At 39.6% G+C, this 19,482-nt stretch overlaps 2 protein-coding genes across 2 annotated transcripts; one reads left to right on the forward strand and one right to left on the reverse strand.

Annotated features, from left to right (window-relative positions):
* Positions 1 to 780: 780 nt before the first annotated feature.
* nfs1 (NFS1 cysteine desulfurase) lies at positions 781 to 9,494 on the reverse strand. Its single transcript, XM_026167202.2, has 13 exons — positions 9,138 to 9,494; positions 8,129 to 8,199; positions 6,592 to 6,708; positions 5,915 to 5,998; positions 5,049 to 5,201; positions 4,732 to 4,825; positions 4,427 to 4,561; positions 3,861 to 4,018; positions 3,670 to 3,775; positions 3,253 to 3,334; positions 2,729 to 2,812; positions 2,399 to 2,488; positions 781 to 2,268 (listed from the first exon to the last, which is right to left on the reverse strand). Exons 1-13 carry the CDS (start codon positions 9,241 to 9,243, stop codon positions 2,205 to 2,207), a joined length of 1,344 nt encoding a protein of 447 aa, XP_026022987.1. The 5' UTR covers positions 9,244 to 9,494; the 3' UTR covers positions 781 to 2,204.
* Positions 9,495 to 10,475: 981 nt separating this feature from the next.
* c5h6orf89 (chromosome 5 C6orf89 homolog) lies at positions 10,476 to 17,629 on the forward strand. The gene is made up of 8 exons (XM_026167203.2): positions 10,476 to 10,642; positions 12,610 to 12,876; positions 13,160 to 13,325; positions 14,176 to 14,324; positions 14,806 to 14,957; positions 15,417 to 15,552; positions 15,832 to 15,955; positions 16,239 to 17,629. The coding sequence occupies exons 2-8, from the start codon at positions 12,688 to 12,690 to the stop codon at positions 16,319 to 16,321; spliced, it is 999 nt and encodes a 332-aa protein (XP_026022988.1). The 5' UTR covers positions 10,476 to 10,642; positions 12,610 to 12,687; the 3' UTR covers positions 16,322 to 17,629.
* The last annotated feature ends 1,853 nt before the right edge of the window (positions 17,630 to 19,482 follow it).

Genomic DNA, 19,482 nt, shown 5'->3' on the forward strand with positions numbered 1-19,482 from the left:
AGAATCTGAGTTGAAAAAACAATAAACACAAATTAAATACATCAAAAGTTGATGGCATAACCAGAAGAAACAATTTTATTGGATACTAATGTGCAATGACATGTAACAGTCGAAGACAGTAGATGCAGGAGACGAGCAAATATATCAAAAAGAGGCTCCAGATACATCTAAGAACACAATACAAGAATCCCCCCCCAGAGAGTGTAGTCTTAGAGACCCACATTTTTTAACCAATTGTTTTATTTTTGTTTAGATTTTCACAATCATCTTGTATTTCCTGTCATAAGCCACAGACACGTGTGACAGAAGTCTGACTTTAAAAATCAGGGCTGCAGACTTGTAGAGTGGTTACTGACTAACAGAACAATGAAACCGCTGCTGCTAACACTGTCTCGTTGGATATTTCACTGAGAACTGCTGATCATAGGCCAACATGCTACCACTGAATGAATAATAAACGCTGATGTGGGATGATAAGACAAGAGCATGAGACAGAGAGGGCAGTTTATAACCTATGAACAGAGCTGGAGAGATAAGCCTGTGAATCTAGTGGAAAGGTCTGACTCAAATAAATACTGGGCGAATCATCACATCCTGCTGCCTTCAGTTGCTCTTTCCAGCTTTGCTGAAGCAACACAGCTTTGTTCCGATTCTTTTATCACTTAGATTGTTGCCCGTGTTTTATTTTTTTCTAATTTATGTGGCTATCTTTGGGTTTAATGCGAGTGTGATGGTATCACAAAGCTCGGTCACATTTAGCAAGAGTAAACAGTAACTGTGTTGGTCACATGTACATTCGTGCTTCTCCACAGCAGGTTCATTCTCAAGATAATATCAAAACTTGTCATCAATTGGATCGCTGGATATAACACCAATGGATGTTTGAACTACTGCTTGACTCAGTAAATTATAAATTATTTTGTTCTAGTTGTGTGAATGTCTGATCAGGTCTTTCTGTGGAGCTGTTTGGCTCTGCAGAGAGGGTGATTACTGGAAGTCAAAGAATGAAAGGGCTATGGAAACACACTTGCCATTAGCCCCGGCATACTGACTGCTTAAAAGACTTCTCAGGTTTTCAATATTCAGTTTCACTCCAGTTTGAAGTCTTTTACACTACATTACTGAGATATATTTGACAGATGACAGTACACAGCTACAATGTGTGGGCCTACAAAGCTTCTACTAATTGCAGTGTCATAACAAAACAATGTTGCATTTCAACCTGCCTGCCACATTGACACTTCATGATTTGGACGGTACTGTGTGTAACTTCCATTTCCCACAGACACGCTCATGAGTGCATTAGTGAAACAAGTGTAAACTAAGCTGTCTGTTAACCAGCTTCATGACACCAGGCATCAAGATGTTAGATTAGGTGAAGTCAAATCACCTAAAGAGTCAGATTAAAAGCGCCTCTGTGCCATTTACTGCATGTCTGTCATACTGTGCAAGACCAGTTTTAGACAAATCTTGGTCACAGACACTGATGCATATCAAATTGTGTGATGGATGCATAGTTGATTACAGTGCTGCAATGTTTTTAGAAAAAAATAATAATGACAGAGACATGAGTATAAAAGGTTTTCTTCTTAGTCATAGAGTGTTTTTTTTTTCCTTTTTTACTTTACAACCAATTGTTTTGGTTTGTGTGTGTGCCCACAAATTTGTTTTCCCCTAACCTTTATTAAAAAATACGACATGTGCCGACTGGTTTATCCTTTACTGTTGTATTCTGAATAACTGCTTTTTTTGAGTAGCCCTGCTGTGAAAACATGGTCCTGGATGTCTGTCTAAATTTTTTGTTTGTGGGCAGTCTGTTGATCAAAGCCCCAAATCGGCCACTGATGGACATGTCGCACAATCAATACCATATTTAGTTTGAAACAACCAAAGAGGATGTACTTCTCATGAATGTCATGTTAGATTTCAGAGCGTGTCACAGCCTCTGTAAACATTTCATCTGAGATAAAGAAGCAACCTTCTGGGCAACAGAAGAAAAAGAAGAGATTGATGTGCGTTGGTCAACTGTCTGAGCAACATCTCCTGAGAGAGCAACTGGAGGAGCTTCTAGAGAGACACTGAGCTACAGCTACAGCCAGACGACAGGGAGTTTGTGCGTGTTTGTTTACAGGAAGAAAAAGCTGGTCTGTTCCTTCAGTCTTTTGGGAACTATCATGTCGAAGTGGGCAAGAAGTGGAAGAAGCTTAATGCTGCGTCCAGTTGATGCTCTTCAGGTCGATGCCTTCCTGACTCATCTCCCACAGAGGACTGACAGACAGAAAGAGAGGCAAAGAGGCAGGTTAGAGAAAACAAGGTTACCATTCAAAATTTTGTATCAATTTTATGAATGTAAAGTAAAATCAGCATCTGCGCGATAGTGTCTGAGAGCTGACTTTACCTCATCTCTCTGAGTCTGTGGACCTGCTCGATGCATTTCTCTGCTGTGTAGTCAACCTCTTCTTCAGTGGTGAACCTGCCAATACCAAACCTGCCACAGACACAAACACGGACATTTAAACCTGAAACTAGAGAACATGAAAGGCTGTTGGTAACCATTCCCTGGTTATCCAAGTTTATAAACAGCTTAGTTTTCTGTGGATTTAATCACCTTGATTGCTAAGTCTGATCAATGTGAAGAAAAGAGTTAGGAAGCTCAAGGAAAATCATTATTAAACTTCTGGGGAGTTGCAGTTTTTATCATAATCCAGGTTACAGGAGGTATTGTTACCTGATGGAAGAGTGAGCCAGATCTTCATCTGCTCCAATAGCTCTGAGGACATATGATGGCTCCAAAGACGCTGAAGTACATGCACTGCACACACAGACACAAATATTCATCTTTAGAGACTTCATGCACAATCATATGAGGCTTTTGAACTGTACATTAAGCATGTAACTGTACTCTCAATGCTGGTGTTGAAACTGACATTTATGTTAAAAGTGTTTCTGTGAACTTGAGCAGAAGATAGGGAACGAAAAGTCATTCAGGCAAAAGGCATTCAGGACTTTGTGTGATAGGAGAATGATTTAATTTCAATTCCAGATTTAAAAAGTAGCCAACAAAGAGAAGCTAATGTAAGAATGCTACCCTGACCACACAGGTGGCAGGACACTTGATTCATAAATAGTACACAAATCGGTCAACACTTCCATCCTCTCAAAACCATGCCGATTTTCTAACTTTTTGATGCAGTGGGTAAAGTTACACTCAAAAGTTGGACATATGTGCGTGAAAAAAAGTTTGTATCTGACCTCCCTGATGACAGAGCAACATCCTTCAGTGCCATCAGCAGACTCTCGCCCTCCACGTAGGCAAAAGAAAGGTTGATACAGCCTGAAAACACCCAGACACACAAACACAATCAAAGGTGTTAGTCCAACTTCCAACAAAAACACTTCAAAAACATTAACTTCAAAAATCTTCACTGACTTGTAAATCAATTTTGGTTTAAATTCTAACCTGCAGCAGCAGCACTGAGTTTCATTTCTACATGGAATTTATTAGCGTATTATAAAACCAGTTTAGTTACAAGGAGCACTTCAACACTTTACAGTTTAAGAGTTGGTTTCGAGGTTCAGTTTAGAATTAGGTATAGGCTAGAGTTAAGAAATGTCTTACGCTAATAAATGTCCTCATAAAGACTGCTAAACAAACATAAATGTGTTTACCAGGGTAACGCTGTTCTGGATCTCCATTCATGATGACATCAGGAATCTCAGACATGACCTTCTGGACCAGACGATTAGCCAGCATGGACACCCGCTGATGATCATACTAAACAAACAAACATGCACTAATCCCCCTGAAATGTAGCATCGTCTGGGAAGGTTTTTTGGATGTTTGACTTTGGTTATTTTACCTCCATCTCCTCCTGGGCGATGCTACAGGCAGCTCCCAGTCCAACAGCCAGTGGGGTGGGGACAGTGCCAGAGCGCAGCCCCCTCTCCTGCCCGCCACCGTTCTGTATTGGCTCCAAACGCACCCTTGGCCTGCGACGCACGTACAACGCACCCACACCTGGACACACACACACGTAGTAAGTATTTTTGCTTTTACACCATTTTACGTGCATCTTTTCAAAGATAATCAAACTCCGACTTTGACAGCTGATAGAAAAAATTAACAGGGAAACTCCGCTGATTTAAAAAAAAAAGAAAAAAAAATCTTCATATAAACAACCTACATACTATATACATACATACTTTTTTGCCATCTTTCCTGCTTCATATTTCACCTGCGTGTATTTTGTTTAATTTTTAAAACCAAAACGCGTATTTCTGTGGGAAAATTTAGCCATTTCTAGTTTTATACAATTTATATAAAAAATGGAAATGGGCACTGACAAATGAGCTCCACAAACTATCTCACCTGCCTATCGATCGGTTTAGAGTTATGCCACCTACTGGTACTGCTACTAAAGCTGACCTTTGGGTCCGTAAATCTTGTGACCACTGATGGACATCAGATCGATCTTCCAGTCAGAGATGCTGATGGGAATCTTCCCAACGGCCTGAGCAGCATCAGTGTGGAAGAAGACTCCTTTTGAGCGACAAATCTGACCTGTAGATAGAAAGAGTTCAAGCTCATTAATCTGATCAGAGCTCTCGGTTGGGCTCCGCATAAAGCGAATAGTCTGATTTATTCAGTAAAACTGACAAAACTATTTAGATGCGGATATTATGAGTGCGTGATTGTGAGCATTTCATGTGTGTTTGATTTGCTATGCTTACCAATCTCCTTGATGGGCTGCTTGACTCCGATCTCGTTGTTCACGGTCATCACCGACACCAAAGAGGTGTCAGTACGGATGGAGGCCTCCAACAACTGAACACACAAACAAACATGTAGTAAGACTCACTGTAAGGAGCAGACACGGGACACAATAATTCGTGAATTCTGTAACGCTACAAATGGAGGTAAAAATAATAAATACAGGCTTCACTGCCCAGAGGTATTGTAAATATAGCTTCCAGTTTTTAATATGTTCACACAGACAATATTCTGGTTGTTGTCTGCGTGATCTCTCTTTTTGTCTCTGTATGTTTACCTCTAGGTCCAGCAGGCCGTTGTTCTGGACCGGCAGGTAAGTAACATCGAACCCTTCGGACTCCAGAATCCGACACGAGTCTAAGACGCACTTATGCTCGGTCTGAGTGGTGATCACATGACGTTTTTTGGCCTTGTAGAACCGGGCTACACCCTACAGGAGAGAACACACTGGGTTAAAGGGAAGAAAGTTTTAAGATTTTCTCTGATTCTAGCACTTTCTGGAGTTGTGAATCCAGTTTGTGGCTACTGCTCGTTTCTTTTTAGCATTAATTCAATGACCTCATTTATAATTCCAGTAAATCAGAATCGACAGCAGCGTGACTTTAATTTGCTTCCTCTATTCTCGCTGTTATTACTTGTTCTTTGCTACACATGGTGTCTTTGGTAAGGCAATCCAAGTGGACTGAAGTGAAGTAGTTTGTTTCAGTGAAACAGTGAAAACAGATGCTACTTCTTCCTGTCAGCTGACTTATTTGCCTCGTGTGCACAGAAAATTTCTTTTAATTAAATGTTCTCAACGTGGCTGACAAATTCCATTTTTATCACAAGTTTTTGCATTTCAATATTGTATAGTTTGATTCAGAAGAAGCATCCAAATCATTAACAATACAAAGAGTTTTGTTAATGACAGTTTTGTTTTAAGGAGTTTTATTAATCAGTTCACATTCTGAATTTGCTCTTACTGTTTTGTGTGTTTTTTATTTCTCATGTAGTTTATCACTTGGTTTTTTACAGTGTTCTTATTTTGTAAGAGTTGTAGTTTTAATCTGTTGTCTGCATTTTATATTTTTGATCAGTTTTCACCAAAACAAAACCTGTGTGTGTTTGTGTGAGATAAAGTGATTAAGGTCAAGAGAGTAGGACCTTGATAGCCATGTTGTTGGACTCTGTGGCTCCGCTGGTGAAAACGATCTCTCTGGGATCGGCTCCAATCAGATCAGCCACCTGCTGCTCAGAGAGAAAGAAAGGGAAAAAAAAAAACACCAAACAGATTCACATGTTTCTAATTTGTGTTTCTAATTTTGAACATGTGTTCTAGTGATGCTCTAACTCCGCCCTAGTGGCCATCACAATTTGGCCATTGAGAAATTTGCTCAAATTCTTATGCGTGGCCATTTTTCCTGCTTTTAACACATAAACTTTGAGGACAAAGTGTGAACAACCAGACAAAAAAAATCAGATTTGATCAAAAAATCGTAATTGAGCATTAAGACCTGCAGTGTGAACGTAGCCATAGACATATAGCAACATCAGTCAGTGACTCTCGGTGAAACATGCACATGTTGTAGGTTACAAATATTAATTTCGGAGCGCTGATGCTGAATTCAAACATTCAGCATCAGTGCTCGACTTTGGTGTGCTCACTAGCTTGTATGAGGCCTGCATCTCTTTGCATACCACAGCTACAACTGAGCAAGCCAAAGTGATACATGGACCAGATTTTTTCAGGAAAAGGACTAGATGTTACTGTCCTTTTACTACCTGCAAAGAAAGTGTAAATAAGCACAGCCCACTTTTCTAAAGATGGAGCAGCTCTCTACCTTCCTAGCGGTCTCCATAGCGGATTCACTCTCCCAGCCGTAGGCATGCGTTCTGGAGTGAGGGTTACCGTAGTAATTCACCTGGTAGGGCAACATGGCATCCAGCACCCGGGGATCCTAAAGACACACACAAACATATGAAATAGGGCTGCTCGATTATGGCAAAAATGATAATCACGATTATTTTCACTGAAATTGAGATCTCGATTATTTGACGATATTTATTTAACCCTTTAAGACCTATCATAGAACCAAGTCCGCCAGAGCTTATATTATTTTTTTACATGTTGTAGTGCCATTTGTGGGAGCATTTCAAGTTGCTATACAACTGTTATAGCCCATATTTTAATAATATGTATGCATTATGTCCATAGTAACTACATAAATTGCAAAAAAGTTGCAATAAACTACAAAAAAATTGAAAATCGGTTTTGTTTTTTTTACATATATTTCTACTTGGAGAAATTTAAGAGGTTTATCCCTCAAAACTTTAAATACAAAAAAGTTGCAAAAAATAGTTTACAACAACAGGAAATTTATTTTTAGTGTCTTCATAGTTTTATTTTGGAGATACACCAATTTTTATATACACTGCAGGAAAAACGAAAAAACAATCCTATGATGCAAATTTGCAAAGAAAACAGAAGGTGCATCAAAATAAACGATTTCCAGCAGTGCAATTCGAGTTCTAAGCATCCCAGAAACTATTCAGAAAAGTCAAACATGACCAGTATAGGCTTTTAAGGCCTACAAGTAAAAAACTACATTTCCGCGAAAATGACGTCACTTCCGGTTTCGGGGAGGAAATGGCCGACATGTGATAGTTCGTGCTGACGTCTGATTCACTGTGGGAAGTGTTACGAACAGCTGATCGGATCGGCAAAGCGTGTTTCTGGAATATTATGTTTTTGTTCCTGCAAGCGCTTTCTATGCAGTTTTTGCAAAGCTTTATGTGGAAGGAAACCGTGACCGAGGACAAGCTGATGTCATCAGATGTAAGTACAACTCCTCCGGTTTCATATGCAAAAAAAATTATTGCGCTAGCTTACACGGTTCAGGTTCTACAGGGATTTAAAAATAGTTACACAAAACGGAGTGTGCTGCTCTGACCGGCTTCAATGACTTTAAAAAATAATATAAAATAGTGTGCAACACCACTGAAGTTTTTTTTTTTTTAAACTCTCTTTTCAACCAACAGCAGTCACTCTCTCCTCTCCAAATAACTTCTGCTTAGCTTTCCGAGCTTCCCTCGGGTCCTCTTAATCAGCGGTCTCCAACCTTTTTTGCGCCACGGACCGGTTTATGCCCGACAATATTTTCACGGACTGGCCTTTAAGGTGTCGCGGATAAATGAGGGAGGGGCTAATAATCGGCTCAGTCATTTTTAATGATCGTTGAAAGCCCAGATCGTGATTAAAATTCGATTAATTGAGCAGCCCTAATATGAAACTCTAAGTACAACCAGCTTTATGTCCAACTCTCTCTGACATCAGCTGTAAAAGCCTGTAAAAGTGACAAAGTGCTTAGTAACAGTTACCATGGGAGTGGTTGCCTGGAAGTCCATGTAGAGGGGGCGAGGCTCATCCTGTTCATGTTTCTTGATCAACTCTGCAGCATAAATTACAGTATATTTAAGACATTTAAAGCCATTCTTAAGACCACATTAAATTTATTAATGTAAAAAAAATGGCATTTAAATTGTTACATTATTACATTCATCGGGCATATTGGGGCCCGATGAATGTAAAAACAAAGAATTACCAGATTTTTTTTAACTTTATTTTTGTTTTTATGAAAAATAAGAGCCACATATGAGGATATTCGTTTAAAATTTCGATAGAACAGTAGCAGTATAATGTCCTCGTAAGTGGATATCAGGCCCTTGTAGAGCAAAATTGAGTATTTTGGTCTAAATAACCCAAAATGTGATGTCCACATATGTGGACGCCAGGTCCTAGGAAGTTAAAATACGAAATTTTTCACCAAACCTGACATGTGTGCAAAATTTCACGAGTTTTTGAGCATGTTAAAGCACTCAAAAAAGGCAATTCATTTCAATGAAAATAATAATAAGAAGAAACAGAGCAGATACAATGGAGCCTTCGCACTCTCAGTACTCGGGCCCTAATAATAAGAAACAGAGCAGATACATTAGGGCCTTCGCACTCTCAGTGCTCGGGCCCTAAAAATGTTGTCAATCTGGCAATGAAGTCAAGAGTAATGTGCATGATTTTAACATTATAAAAAATGGAGAGTGACACAGAGAATATCAGAACATAAAATCTTTTTAAAACAGTTATTTAACAAGATTGCTTCGTCTTGTGCCAGTCAGCTAGTGCTCGTGAACTTTCCGTTTATTAGTGTTTTAATTTAGTATTTTTTAGGTTTTCCTGACCTCACATGGATTTTAAAGTCGTCAGTTAACCTGACAGTTTACAGATGCTGTGAAGTTTCCTGCCTCACTAAACTGCGTCACTTTGGGATTAGCTTCGTGCTAGTTGGTCTTGGGGGAATAAGCTACCCATTTTGCTCCGGGCAATTGTTACCTTTCTGCGGGAAGCTAGCGGCCGTCCGCTCGGAGCTCAGCCGGAGAGGAAGCCACGCGGTTGGCCTCAGCAGCCGGGAGGACACGGTCCTACCCGAGGCAAGCATCTTGTCAGTGGACTGGCTTCAACTGGAAAGCCGCTGACCTCCGTCAAAAACAGCACGCTGTTCGTGCTGAACACCAGCAAAACAGAAAACTTGGCACAGACCAGCTTAACCCACTGGTTCCTACGCAAGAAAATAGAAATAACAAAATATCACTACTTAAACAAAAGGTTAAATTTGAGTGAAGTTCGGTGATGTTGCCGCCTGTCTGTTACGTCCAGGTATAAACACAAATGTCAAGATAAATACGTAACACCGAACACTTCCGTGTGAGACGTTCAAATTAAAAGCTTTTCACAACCATCGCAATGATAAGCATTGCTTCATATAAAGTGGATTATTTTCTAAAAAAGTATATAAAATGCACATATATTTGGATTTTTATCAGTCGGACTGATAGCGGTTTTTGTCCTCTGATTGTCAAGGGGAGAGAAAAAGCAACAGATAAATAAAGTAACAATGTAAAAAAATATCATAGGACTAGGGTCACCAGTAATGATGTCTTAGACTTTACAGGGTAAAAACTTCAGGTTTCTGTTAATTAATTTAAGTAAGATAATGGAATATGTTCTTTATCACAAAAATCTGGGACTTCTGCAGCCAAAACAAATTGTGCAATACATTAAATAAAATCCCATTATTTTAACTTCCTCCTCTTTGCAGCGTCTTCACTCGGTTACTTTGATAGCTTGACGCAGCTCGATGTCGATGCCGTTTCATGGTTGCACAAGAAACGGAAATAGGAGGCGGGAGTTCCTGTGAACGTTCACCACTCTTATTCGTTAATTTTCTGTGTTTTGGTACCGCTTCTGCTTTTTGGTTGGCTACAAAGCAACGAGTTTGTGCAAAGTGGTTTCAGTATGTTTCATTATCTTATGAATACACTACTTTTAAATAATATATTTTTGCTTCAGTAAAATTTTTGGGTGAAAGTGTTGTACTGTATAACTATTTGCGTATATTTCTGGAGTTAAGTGGTTCGCACTGTTTCCTCACAGCATAGAAGGTCCTGAGTTCACTTCCACCATCAGGAGTTTTTACATCTTCTCCCCCGTTTGCGTTGGTTCTCTCAGGCTTCTTCCTACAGTCCGAATACGTTGGGGGCGGGTTAATTGGCGATTCGAAAATTGCCCTAAGACAGCTGGGATAGACTCCAGCGACCCCGAAGAGAATTGATGGATAATGCAATATTTAAATCCAGAACCAAACTCCATACCAGCTGGTGGCGCTTTTTTGACGTTCGCCCAATAAAGAAGAAGAAAAGGTAGAAGCGGAAGAGAAGGCGAATGTAGCTCATTAGCTACCTAGCTAGGTCACTTTTAAAAACCCTATTTATTAATTTATTTTTAAAAACACCGGGGATGGAAAATTAAACTTTTTGAGTGGTGGATCTCGCTTTGAGGTGAGTTTGAGGTTTCTGCTCGTAATGTGAAAGCTCGCAGAGACGAGCTAACCTGTCAGTATGCTGCTGCTGGCAGGACGGTAAAAACGTTTTGGGGTTTTGTTTTTATTAATATCAAATAATATGATGGGTTTATGCTTTAGTCAAATTAACGAATAAATTAGGTAGTGTTATATTTAACATTTACATGCGTTTTCTGGCCGTAGCAGCTGCACTGATCGTAGTTATTAAAGATAAAAAGGAGAGAAAACTAGTTTCCTGAACGTTAGACACCAACATGAGCGTCAACTCTTACTTGTTATTTACAACGACGAGTGAAAAGCAGAACTAAACACTGTGGGGATTTAACTCCCGAGTCTCAGTCTGATATTACGTTCGCACTGAAACTGAATTTGCACTGTAATATGTAATAGTAGCTTGTCGTTTTATTTTCGTATAGATATTATTATGGAACATAAGTGAGAAATATTTATCAGTTTACCTACACTGGACAGTCTGTGTGGGTCCACTTTTTTTTTCCTTTTTGATGTGTTTTACTTTGTTTTTAAATTTTAATATTAAACAAATGAAACCCAAGTCAATAAAACATACAGTTTTTAAATGATGGTTTAACTTATAAACTGAAAAAGCTACACAAACCCGCCTGACCCTTTGTAAAAAGTAATTGCCCTAAAGCTGATTGTTTTTGCCACTCTTGGCAACAAGAGCTGCTGTCTTTGCAGTCATTTGTGATGACTGGCAATGAGTGTTTCACATCACCGTGGCCCACCCTTATTGACAAAATTGTTTTAATTCTGGGTTTTCAAGCACAAAAAGCCTTTTTAAGGTCAAACCAAAACATCTTAAGCCTGGACTTTGCCTAGGATACTTCAAAACCTTTTTAATGTTTTTTGTTTTGTTTTTTTGGACGTTTTGGTTGCATGTTTCTAATTATTGTCCTGATCCACAAGTGCAAGTCTCAGATTCCAGCTTTGACACTGTGGCTATCTGGTAATATTTTCTGTTGTAATGTTACTTTCTGGATGGTTAAACCTTGTTTTATGTATGTGGGGTGCATCGTATGCAAGCCATTGCTTTGGCCTGCACCCTTTCTTTTGGAAAGAACCACTTGTTTCATTATGATCAGATAGCAATAAACAAACAAATACACAAGTAAATAGTGAAGAGAACCTATTTAAATGTTCGAAATCTCGAAAGTCTGTGAACAGGACTTTAGAGATCATATACCCTTCATTTGAAATGAATGGTAAAAGAAGTACTTGTCACTGTGGGGTTTTTAATTCTTGCTGTAAGGAAAAAGAAGTTCAAAAATTATACATGCAACATTCTTAACGGGCATTTTTGAAGTGCTGCAAATGTAAATGTTGCCACCAACCTCATGTTATCAAAACAGGGCTGTTTTGCAAAGTTATCTGTAACTGGTGCCAAAGTCCGTGTAGAACTGACACAAGAGAATATGGCACACAGATGATCTCAACCGAGCTTCTTAAAAATCAATAAAAGCTGTGGCTTGGTCAGAGTGTATGCATTTTTATGTCAAAGAAGGTGCACCCCCATTTTCTTTAAGTTTATTAATAAATGATGCTCTATAGTAGTTTTTGTAGAGTACAAGTTGCGACTTGTACTGGACCTTTTGAGAGTCATGCAGAGCTGATCTAATAAGTCAAATAATTTTTGCAACTGTGCATGACGATAATAAATCCAGCGTATTAATCTCACAAATCAAGATGATAGTAAGGATGATATTGTAAAATATGTTTTAGTTATGAAAGCCAGAAATTCATTTGAAAGATTTGTGACAGTGTCTGGAAGAACAAACATGTTTGTGTGAGTGGCCAAGTGGGCAACCTTCAGCCACATTCAGATTAAACATAGAAGTATTTCCACATCATCTGCACCTTCAGTGATGGTAACTTGCTAGTGCTGAAAGCTGTGACATGTCAGCTGACCCTTGGTTTATTTCACAGGTGACGCCATGCTCCAAGAGCTTTTAGCAACCGAAATTCGACACGTTTGACTAAGAAGCTGTCGCCACTGCCGGCATCATGGGGACAACGATGAGCGAGCCGTGTATTTATGATAAACTGTCCGAGAGTATCGACATCCTCCGTCAGTCGGGTTACCGCTACGGAATGTCGGAGAGGGAGATCGAGAGGTTCATCAAGCAGGTCCTGGAGACCAACGAGCCCAGAAGAGAGCCCCCACAGTTTCCCATCCTGAGAGCCACCATCAAGGTCCACATATAAATTACTACATTGCTGAAACAGATTAATACTGAAGACCTTTGACACTAGAGAGGCTTAGTTTTAATTTTAGTTCAGTAGTGTTGGTAATTAGTTTGAAAGACTGTTTTAAGATAGATTTAAAGTGTGAAAATCCAATAAGTTTACTTTGTAGAAGACTCAGCTCTTTTTGTTGCTCTAAAATAGGTTTACGCTTCACAGACGGTTATTCATGTGCTGTCCTGATAAAGGAGACATTTGTCTGAGTTGCAAAGTCTTTGTGTTGTCTCTTCAGTTTGTGGTGGCTGTTGGCTTCTTGCTGGTGGTGGTGCTGGCCTTCACCTACCCCCAGAATGCTCCCCAGCTGGGACTGGTCAATCTGGGCTGCTATAACTGGTCGTCCCCTCTCAGCCATGTCCGCCTGCTCTCCCTACCCATCGCCAAGAAGTACAACCTGCAAGGTGTGAGTTGTTTCAGTTTTTGTTCTGTCGCAAACATGCGTACACAAACAAAATCCAACGTTTCCTACTAACGAGAAAGTCCTTATTACCCTAGGATTGCACGATTCATTTCAGCACCTCAGCAGAGAGCTGTAGTTGGGATATGCCAATCCAGAAGATATTTGACGTTTCAGTTTAAATTAAATTTGACGTTTGTGTGCAGCAGCAAACATGACTGTTCCGTAAACTTGTTCTCCATTTGAGAAAAAACTGAAACCAAAAAGGAGAAACACTTTTTTTTTTTTTTTTGCATCTCTGCTTAGGGGCAGACCTGTGTTTATGCATGCTGTTACTTGCAGGGACACTTAATAAAACTGTTTCATCATTATAACATCTTTGACTTGAGTGCCTACCTGTAAGCTGTATGCATAAACTTTACGGGGCAGTGCACAGACAGTGCTATCTGCTAATCACTGTAACAAACAAAGTAAAATAAAACATACTAGAATTTTAGGGCAGTAAACTAATTCCAGTAAAAATGTCCCTAAAGGCACCATAAACATGAACCACTTCAATGACTCGAGTTAGTGGAGATGACATCCGTCAGACTATAGGTCTTTAAAAGAAATCCAAACAGGTGACTTATTTAGGAGAAATTAAATCAACCCATGCAGTTAGATTAGATGAAACTTTATTAATCCCTCGGGTGGGTTCCTCTGGGAAATTCACTTTCCAGTAGCACAGCACTGACAGCTCTGTCAAGAATGAAGCTATCCTTAGAGCCCAAAGCTTGTTTGTTTGTTTGTTTGTTTGTTTGTTTCAGACCAGCCTGTAAATATGCATTTCTTAAGTGTTTATTTGTGTGCTGCAGGTTTCCATGAGTGGTGGAGCGCTGGCGCACTCAGGCAAAATCTAGTCAACTGTTCAGGCTGTGCGGAGATTTCCTCAGTGTTAGAAGTCCCTGAGAGCCTCAGAGGGACTGTCACTCTGCGACGAGGTCCTCAGCTTGTCCTGCTGAAGGTCAGAGGTCAACGCTGTCACGGTGGCCATCTAAAGAGCCTTGTGTCATATTCCTGATAGAGAACCTGTTTAAAATGTCTGTAAACACCACCGTGTGTGCCAGTGGTGCCATTTAAAGGATTTGACTTGTTTAATTTGGACTCTGTTATTAGCGTAGCCTCTGTCTTTCTGAAATGTGCACGTGAGCATTTTCCTTTCCAAAGAATTTATTTATTTATTACTACAAACACTTCAAAAACTTAAGATCATCATGATAACTGCATCTACTGTGCTGAACAAATGACGCATGCATATTGTGGGAGCCGCTCACACAGATCTCAAGAGATAAAGAATGTGTGTAAGACACTTGTCACACTAGGAAAAAGTCAACAGCAGACCTGTAAAATCACATGCCCTGTAAACAGTATTCAGTTTGAATAAAAAAACAAAACAAAACAGTTTGTTCATCTTTATTTCCATTTGTCCATGCTGCTCTCTCTAGGGCGGGGAGTCCCTCAGCGTCCAGCGGCAGCAGCTCGAGGAGCTCTACCTGGCTCATTCGGGCTCCATGTCCATTCTGCTGGAGGAAGAGGACGGTCTGCACAACCACAATCTCGGCCTCCCTCAGGGACCTGCCAACTTCACGTTGCTCTGGTACTTAGCATTTTTAAAGTAGTGCTCCATTTGCTCAGTACTAACCCAAACCACTGGAAAATACTTACTAATTTAATACTTGAAGAGGTCAGAATCAGATTGTTGTGCCACTAAAACATCTACATGCGGACGCATACTGTGTAATAAATAAAATGCTGGGTGCAACACATCTACCTGTAAAAAGTATACTTACTACACTTTTAGACAAATCTTTGTACTACCCCTGTGATCTTTGACCTTCGTAAATTGTGGTCTCAATTACATTCAAAAGAGGAAGTTAAGTCCACCCTATGCTAGAGTAGGTTTTAGAGCGAGCCAGCCTTGTAATTGTCAGATCGCTGACCCTATGACCCTAAAACTGGACGTTAAAAACCAATAGCTGACATCACTGTGACCATTAATTATATCTGGATACAGTCTGTGTGGTTGTAGTTGTGCATATTACTTCTGTCCCTGTAGGCGGTTCAGCTCTGGGACCAGGGAGAAGGTGCTGAGGTGGCTCTTCCCGAAGGCTGAGCTCTGCCCTCTGCTGGACAGCGCCGGGACCATCCTGCAGCGCTGCCTGGTCACCCACAGCACAAACTCTCAGAGCAAGGTGAGTCCAACTGTGTTCATATTTGTTCATATTCCAATCGCGGAGGAAACACCACGCTAATTATTGTTATGGATGCAGAGAGTAAACAGTAAAAACGGTAAAAATAAAGAAAAAAAATGGATTATTAGTAGTAGTAGTAGTATTAAGTTAAAGCAGCTGAAGTGTGAGGTTGTGCAGTTGTGATTGTAGCGCCTCAGTGACGTTTTGTCCTCGATAATATTTAACTACAAAAACACACCTTTCAGCTTTCTTTGTTGTAAGCTGCCGTTTGGGTTTCAGGGTGTCAGGGTGTTGGGCTGGCTGGTGGTGGGCGAGGGGCTGCCAACTGTTCGAGTTCTGCCCGTTCAGCGCTGCCAGAAACACTGCAGCTCCTTCAACCTGTGGCTGACGCCGGGAGACATGGGTAACACCTGCTGCACCTGCACATTTTTACACATGGACAGCAGATGAAATACAGATAATTATTTTTTTTAATTTTTTTTTAAAGTTAAAATATAGTTTTTGTTGTTAGGACTTTATATAGTTTATTAATTCATTAATGTTTAATTTGTCAAATTAAACATTAATAAATTAATGTTTAATCTGACAAATTAAAATCAAAGCAGTTAATGTTTTGTGTAGCTGCTGAAGCCACACTGAGCACCTATTGATGATTTGTTGTCCCCTCTGACCTTTGACCTGCACAGTGTACGCTGACCCCCGGTACTGGCAGATGGAGCTCTTTCCGGGTCGAGGCCAGAACATCATCTGTGGCGGGTCGACATTTTAAAACTTCAGGAGGCGCCAAGAGAAGAAGGGCGGAGTTCAGGACTGAGGCGTGACATGGAGATCATCTGCCTTGCTCCAGCTCCGCCCACTGATGCCTTACAAAGTCCCAACCTTTTATTATTATTACTTTTTCCTGGTACCCCTTCTTTCCTTACATCATCCTCAGAGAGCTGGAACAACTGCACACATGGAGGTTTGAGGACTGAAAAGTGACTCATTTAGTTTACCAGCTGAACGTAATCTCGTGCCATAGCTCCACACAGATATCTAGATAAAAAAAGAACAAACAAAAGAAATCTTTGTTTCTCTTTAGTGTGCCCGGTCCCAGGTCTCTGAATCACCGCCAACACCTCCGACTCGTTCAGTGATTTTAAAATATCTGCTGTTGTCCTTGTTGGTTGGAGAAAACAAAGTTATATTTTGTGTCAAAGCCAGAAAAATGTCTTCATGTGTGACTCTTCACAGTGATGAGGGTCAAATTTATGAAAAATGACTTTTAAATGGAGTCCTCTTAAGAGACTTGTGGTTTCAGATATTGATTCACAGCTGATTGGTCAGCCAGAGACAACCCAAGCACCATGTACAACGGAAGAACAATGAGATACAAAATTAGTGCTTTGTATATTGGCCGTGTGCAGCCGACCCCAGGCTGGATTCACTTAAACTTTGTGGCTTTTTAATCTGTAATAGCTGATTGATCTAAAATGAAACTGGGAGTAATCAAAGTAGAACCAGTAGCAACGCAGGGGATGACCCACAGCTCCCGTTCTTCTTCTCCCTCTAACACCTGCTTTTTTGCACTTTCTGGGAACTTTAAAGGAACTTTGGCGTCATTTGGATTCATGTGGATGTGGTAAAAGAGCCGGACTATGATCAGAACTTCCAGCCGCTAACAAACTCAGATGGTGCTGAGAGGAAAAACTCATCGAGCTGCTCAGTGCAGGAGCAAACCCAGAAACTAATTGCTATCTGTTGTGACGCTTCTGCCCTTTATTTGGTTCTTTTGATTATGTTAAAGGGACAGTTCACCCCAAATTTTAAAACTATGATATTCTCAGTTACATATCGTAGTACCTAAAACAGTCTGTCATTTGAACTGCGTTTTAGTTTTTCTGTATTTTGGGTAATTTTTTTCAAAGTGGACCCATTATGTTCTAGTATCAGTAAGAGGATATTAGAGTTACCCCATCTTAGGGCTGTTCGATATAACGATATATATCGGATGATGATGTTATAAAAAACGTCTATCGTTGCATTTTACACTATTGTTTGTTTCGTGGTGTCGCAAAATAAACTGTTTACGGCAATATTTTTTCATTATGGTCACTGTAGTGGTTATATTAATTTCTTAAAGTTCTCTCTTTCTCTTATATTTAATATAACCACACTACAGACAGACAAGCGCTTGTTTTTATGCGTTGTCGTTATTTCCACATAAACCTTTCACAATAAAGCTCAAGATCCTGTTGAGACTTTTCAAAATAAACTGAATCACGTGAAAGATCTAGAGTATTTACGGATGAGAAGCAAAAACGAGCCGTCAGGTGCTAAAAAATAAATGTCTAAAAAAAGTATAGTTTCATGCATCAGTTAAAACACTCGAGTCCAGGTACGCAACGCCCGCCTGGAAACACTTCCCGCAAGTTGAGCTGCCCGAGATTCAGAATTTACAGAAAATGTTACATTTTTGTGATTTATATCGTTATCGGACGATAGAATTCTTATATCGGGATATGAGATTTTGGTCATATCGCACAGCCCTACCCCTTCTTACTGACATCATAGAGATCTTAGAGTAGAAGAAATGAAAATGACATGTGGATATATATATATAGGCATCCTTATTTGAAAATTGGCCACTTTTAATGTGAGCATCCTTCATTTTAACAATAAATATGGTGGAAAACAAGGAAAATTGGGAAAGGCTTAATTTAAATGAATTGTTTTGGCTCATGTTTTTGCCAAATGTAAACATAACACTGCGATTCTCGTTCTTTTCAAACTCTCTTGAAAAAGTTTTTAAACTTTCTTTTTTTGGTCACATTTTAGCATTTTACAAAAGTGTTTTTAACCTGATTATTAGATTATGAGCCATCTCTGCCTCAACACAAGTTTTAGACCTGTGAGAGAATATATGGGTGAGCTGGCCCTTTAACATCCAGTTTGCAACACTAAGGCACCACACAGCAGCAGACGGGAGACATTTTATTGATAACACAGACAAAAGCTGCTTCTCTAATTTCATTGTCGCTATTTATTGTTATGGCTGTATAGAAATTGAACCATTAATTTTAATAATAAAGTGTTGTAATATTATATTTTTGATTATTACATGGGATCATTAGCACAGACAGAGCAAGAGCGGAGGATATATTTTGTGCTTATCAGGGTTTAAAAGTCTGAATAATGTCAAGTAAGTTTGCCAAAGTTTCTGCATTTTAAAGATGAACTCCCTCAGCTTGTTTAAGAGTTTTACATTTCCAGCAAAGCAGCTGAAGCTAAGTCAGGGGCTGCATCTTTTGAAATGTTTGCTTTGCATAGAGATGTAACACTTTTATGAGGAAATTAAAACTTATCGTGTATTATATGCTTCCATCTGTGTGGACACTTTGTTTAAAAGTTAAAAAGTTGAGTCTGAACTTTATGGGGAATTGTAGGAATTGTGAAGAAAATTAAACAAAACAAAAAAAAGTCTTGCAGACAAAAGCCCATCCACCCATTTTCTTCTGCTTATCCAGAAGAAAGGGTGGCAGACAAAATAGAATAACTACAGGTGATCTGGTATGCTCATTGTCATCTCCAAAAGTCATTTTTGAACTGCACTAGAGTAGCTTGGATGATTCACAGTTAAATATAATCCTCATTGTTGTACTACACCGGATCAGTTCAGCCTCTATTTTGAATCCTATCCATCTGAACCAACAGTCTTCTGATTGGCTGCCCCTCCAAAACAGAACAGCAGATGGGTGGGGCTTCTGGGCCTTAAATTCCCATATTAGGAGATGACATCACTGCAACTGAATACATGTATTTCCAGACCAATGGCCTAAATCTAGTTTCAAAAATCAAAAAACTTTAAAAGGTTTTAGAATTAGACTGAAAAATTAACAGTAGGAAAGGAAAAGTTAAGTCTGAAAACCTTAACCCAGAGATACTAGTACA

The sequence above is a fragment of the Astatotilapia calliptera genome, chromosome 5 (assembly GCF_964374335.1).
Source record: "Astatotilapia calliptera chromosome 5, fAstCal68.1, whole genome shotgun sequence".
Lineage (NCBI taxonomy): Eukaryota > Metazoa > Chordata > Actinopteri > Cichliformes > Cichlidae > Astatotilapia > Astatotilapia calliptera.

Excerpts from the sequence above, each read along its gene's own strand:
- nfs1 (XM_026167202.2), bottom strand. The coding sequence starts at position 9,243 with ATGCTTGCCTCGGGTAGGACCGTGTCCTCCCGGCTGCTGAGGCCAACC. Across the intron at positions 5,202-5,914 it reads CCAACAACATGGCTATCAAG|GGTGTAGCCCGGTTCTACAA; the intron begins GTCCTACTCTCT and ends TCTCTCCTGTAG. Across the intron at positions 4,826-5,048 it reads ACGGCCTGCTGGACCTAGAG|TTGTTGGAGGCCTCCATCCG; the intron begins GTAAACATACAG and ends TTGTGTGTTCAG.
- c5h6orf89 (XM_026167203.2), top strand. The coding sequence starts at position 12,688 with ATGGGGACAACGATGAGCGAGCCGTGTATTTATGATAAACTGTCCGAG. Across the intron at positions 13,326-14,175 it reads CAAGAAGTACAACCTGCAAG|GTTTCCATGAGTGGTGGAGC; the intron begins GTGTGAGTTGTT and ends TGTGTGCTGCAG. Across the intron at positions 15,956-16,238 it reads GCTGACGCCGGGAGACATGG|TGTACGCTGACCCCCGGTAC; the intron begins GTAACACCTGCT and ends TGACCTGCACAG.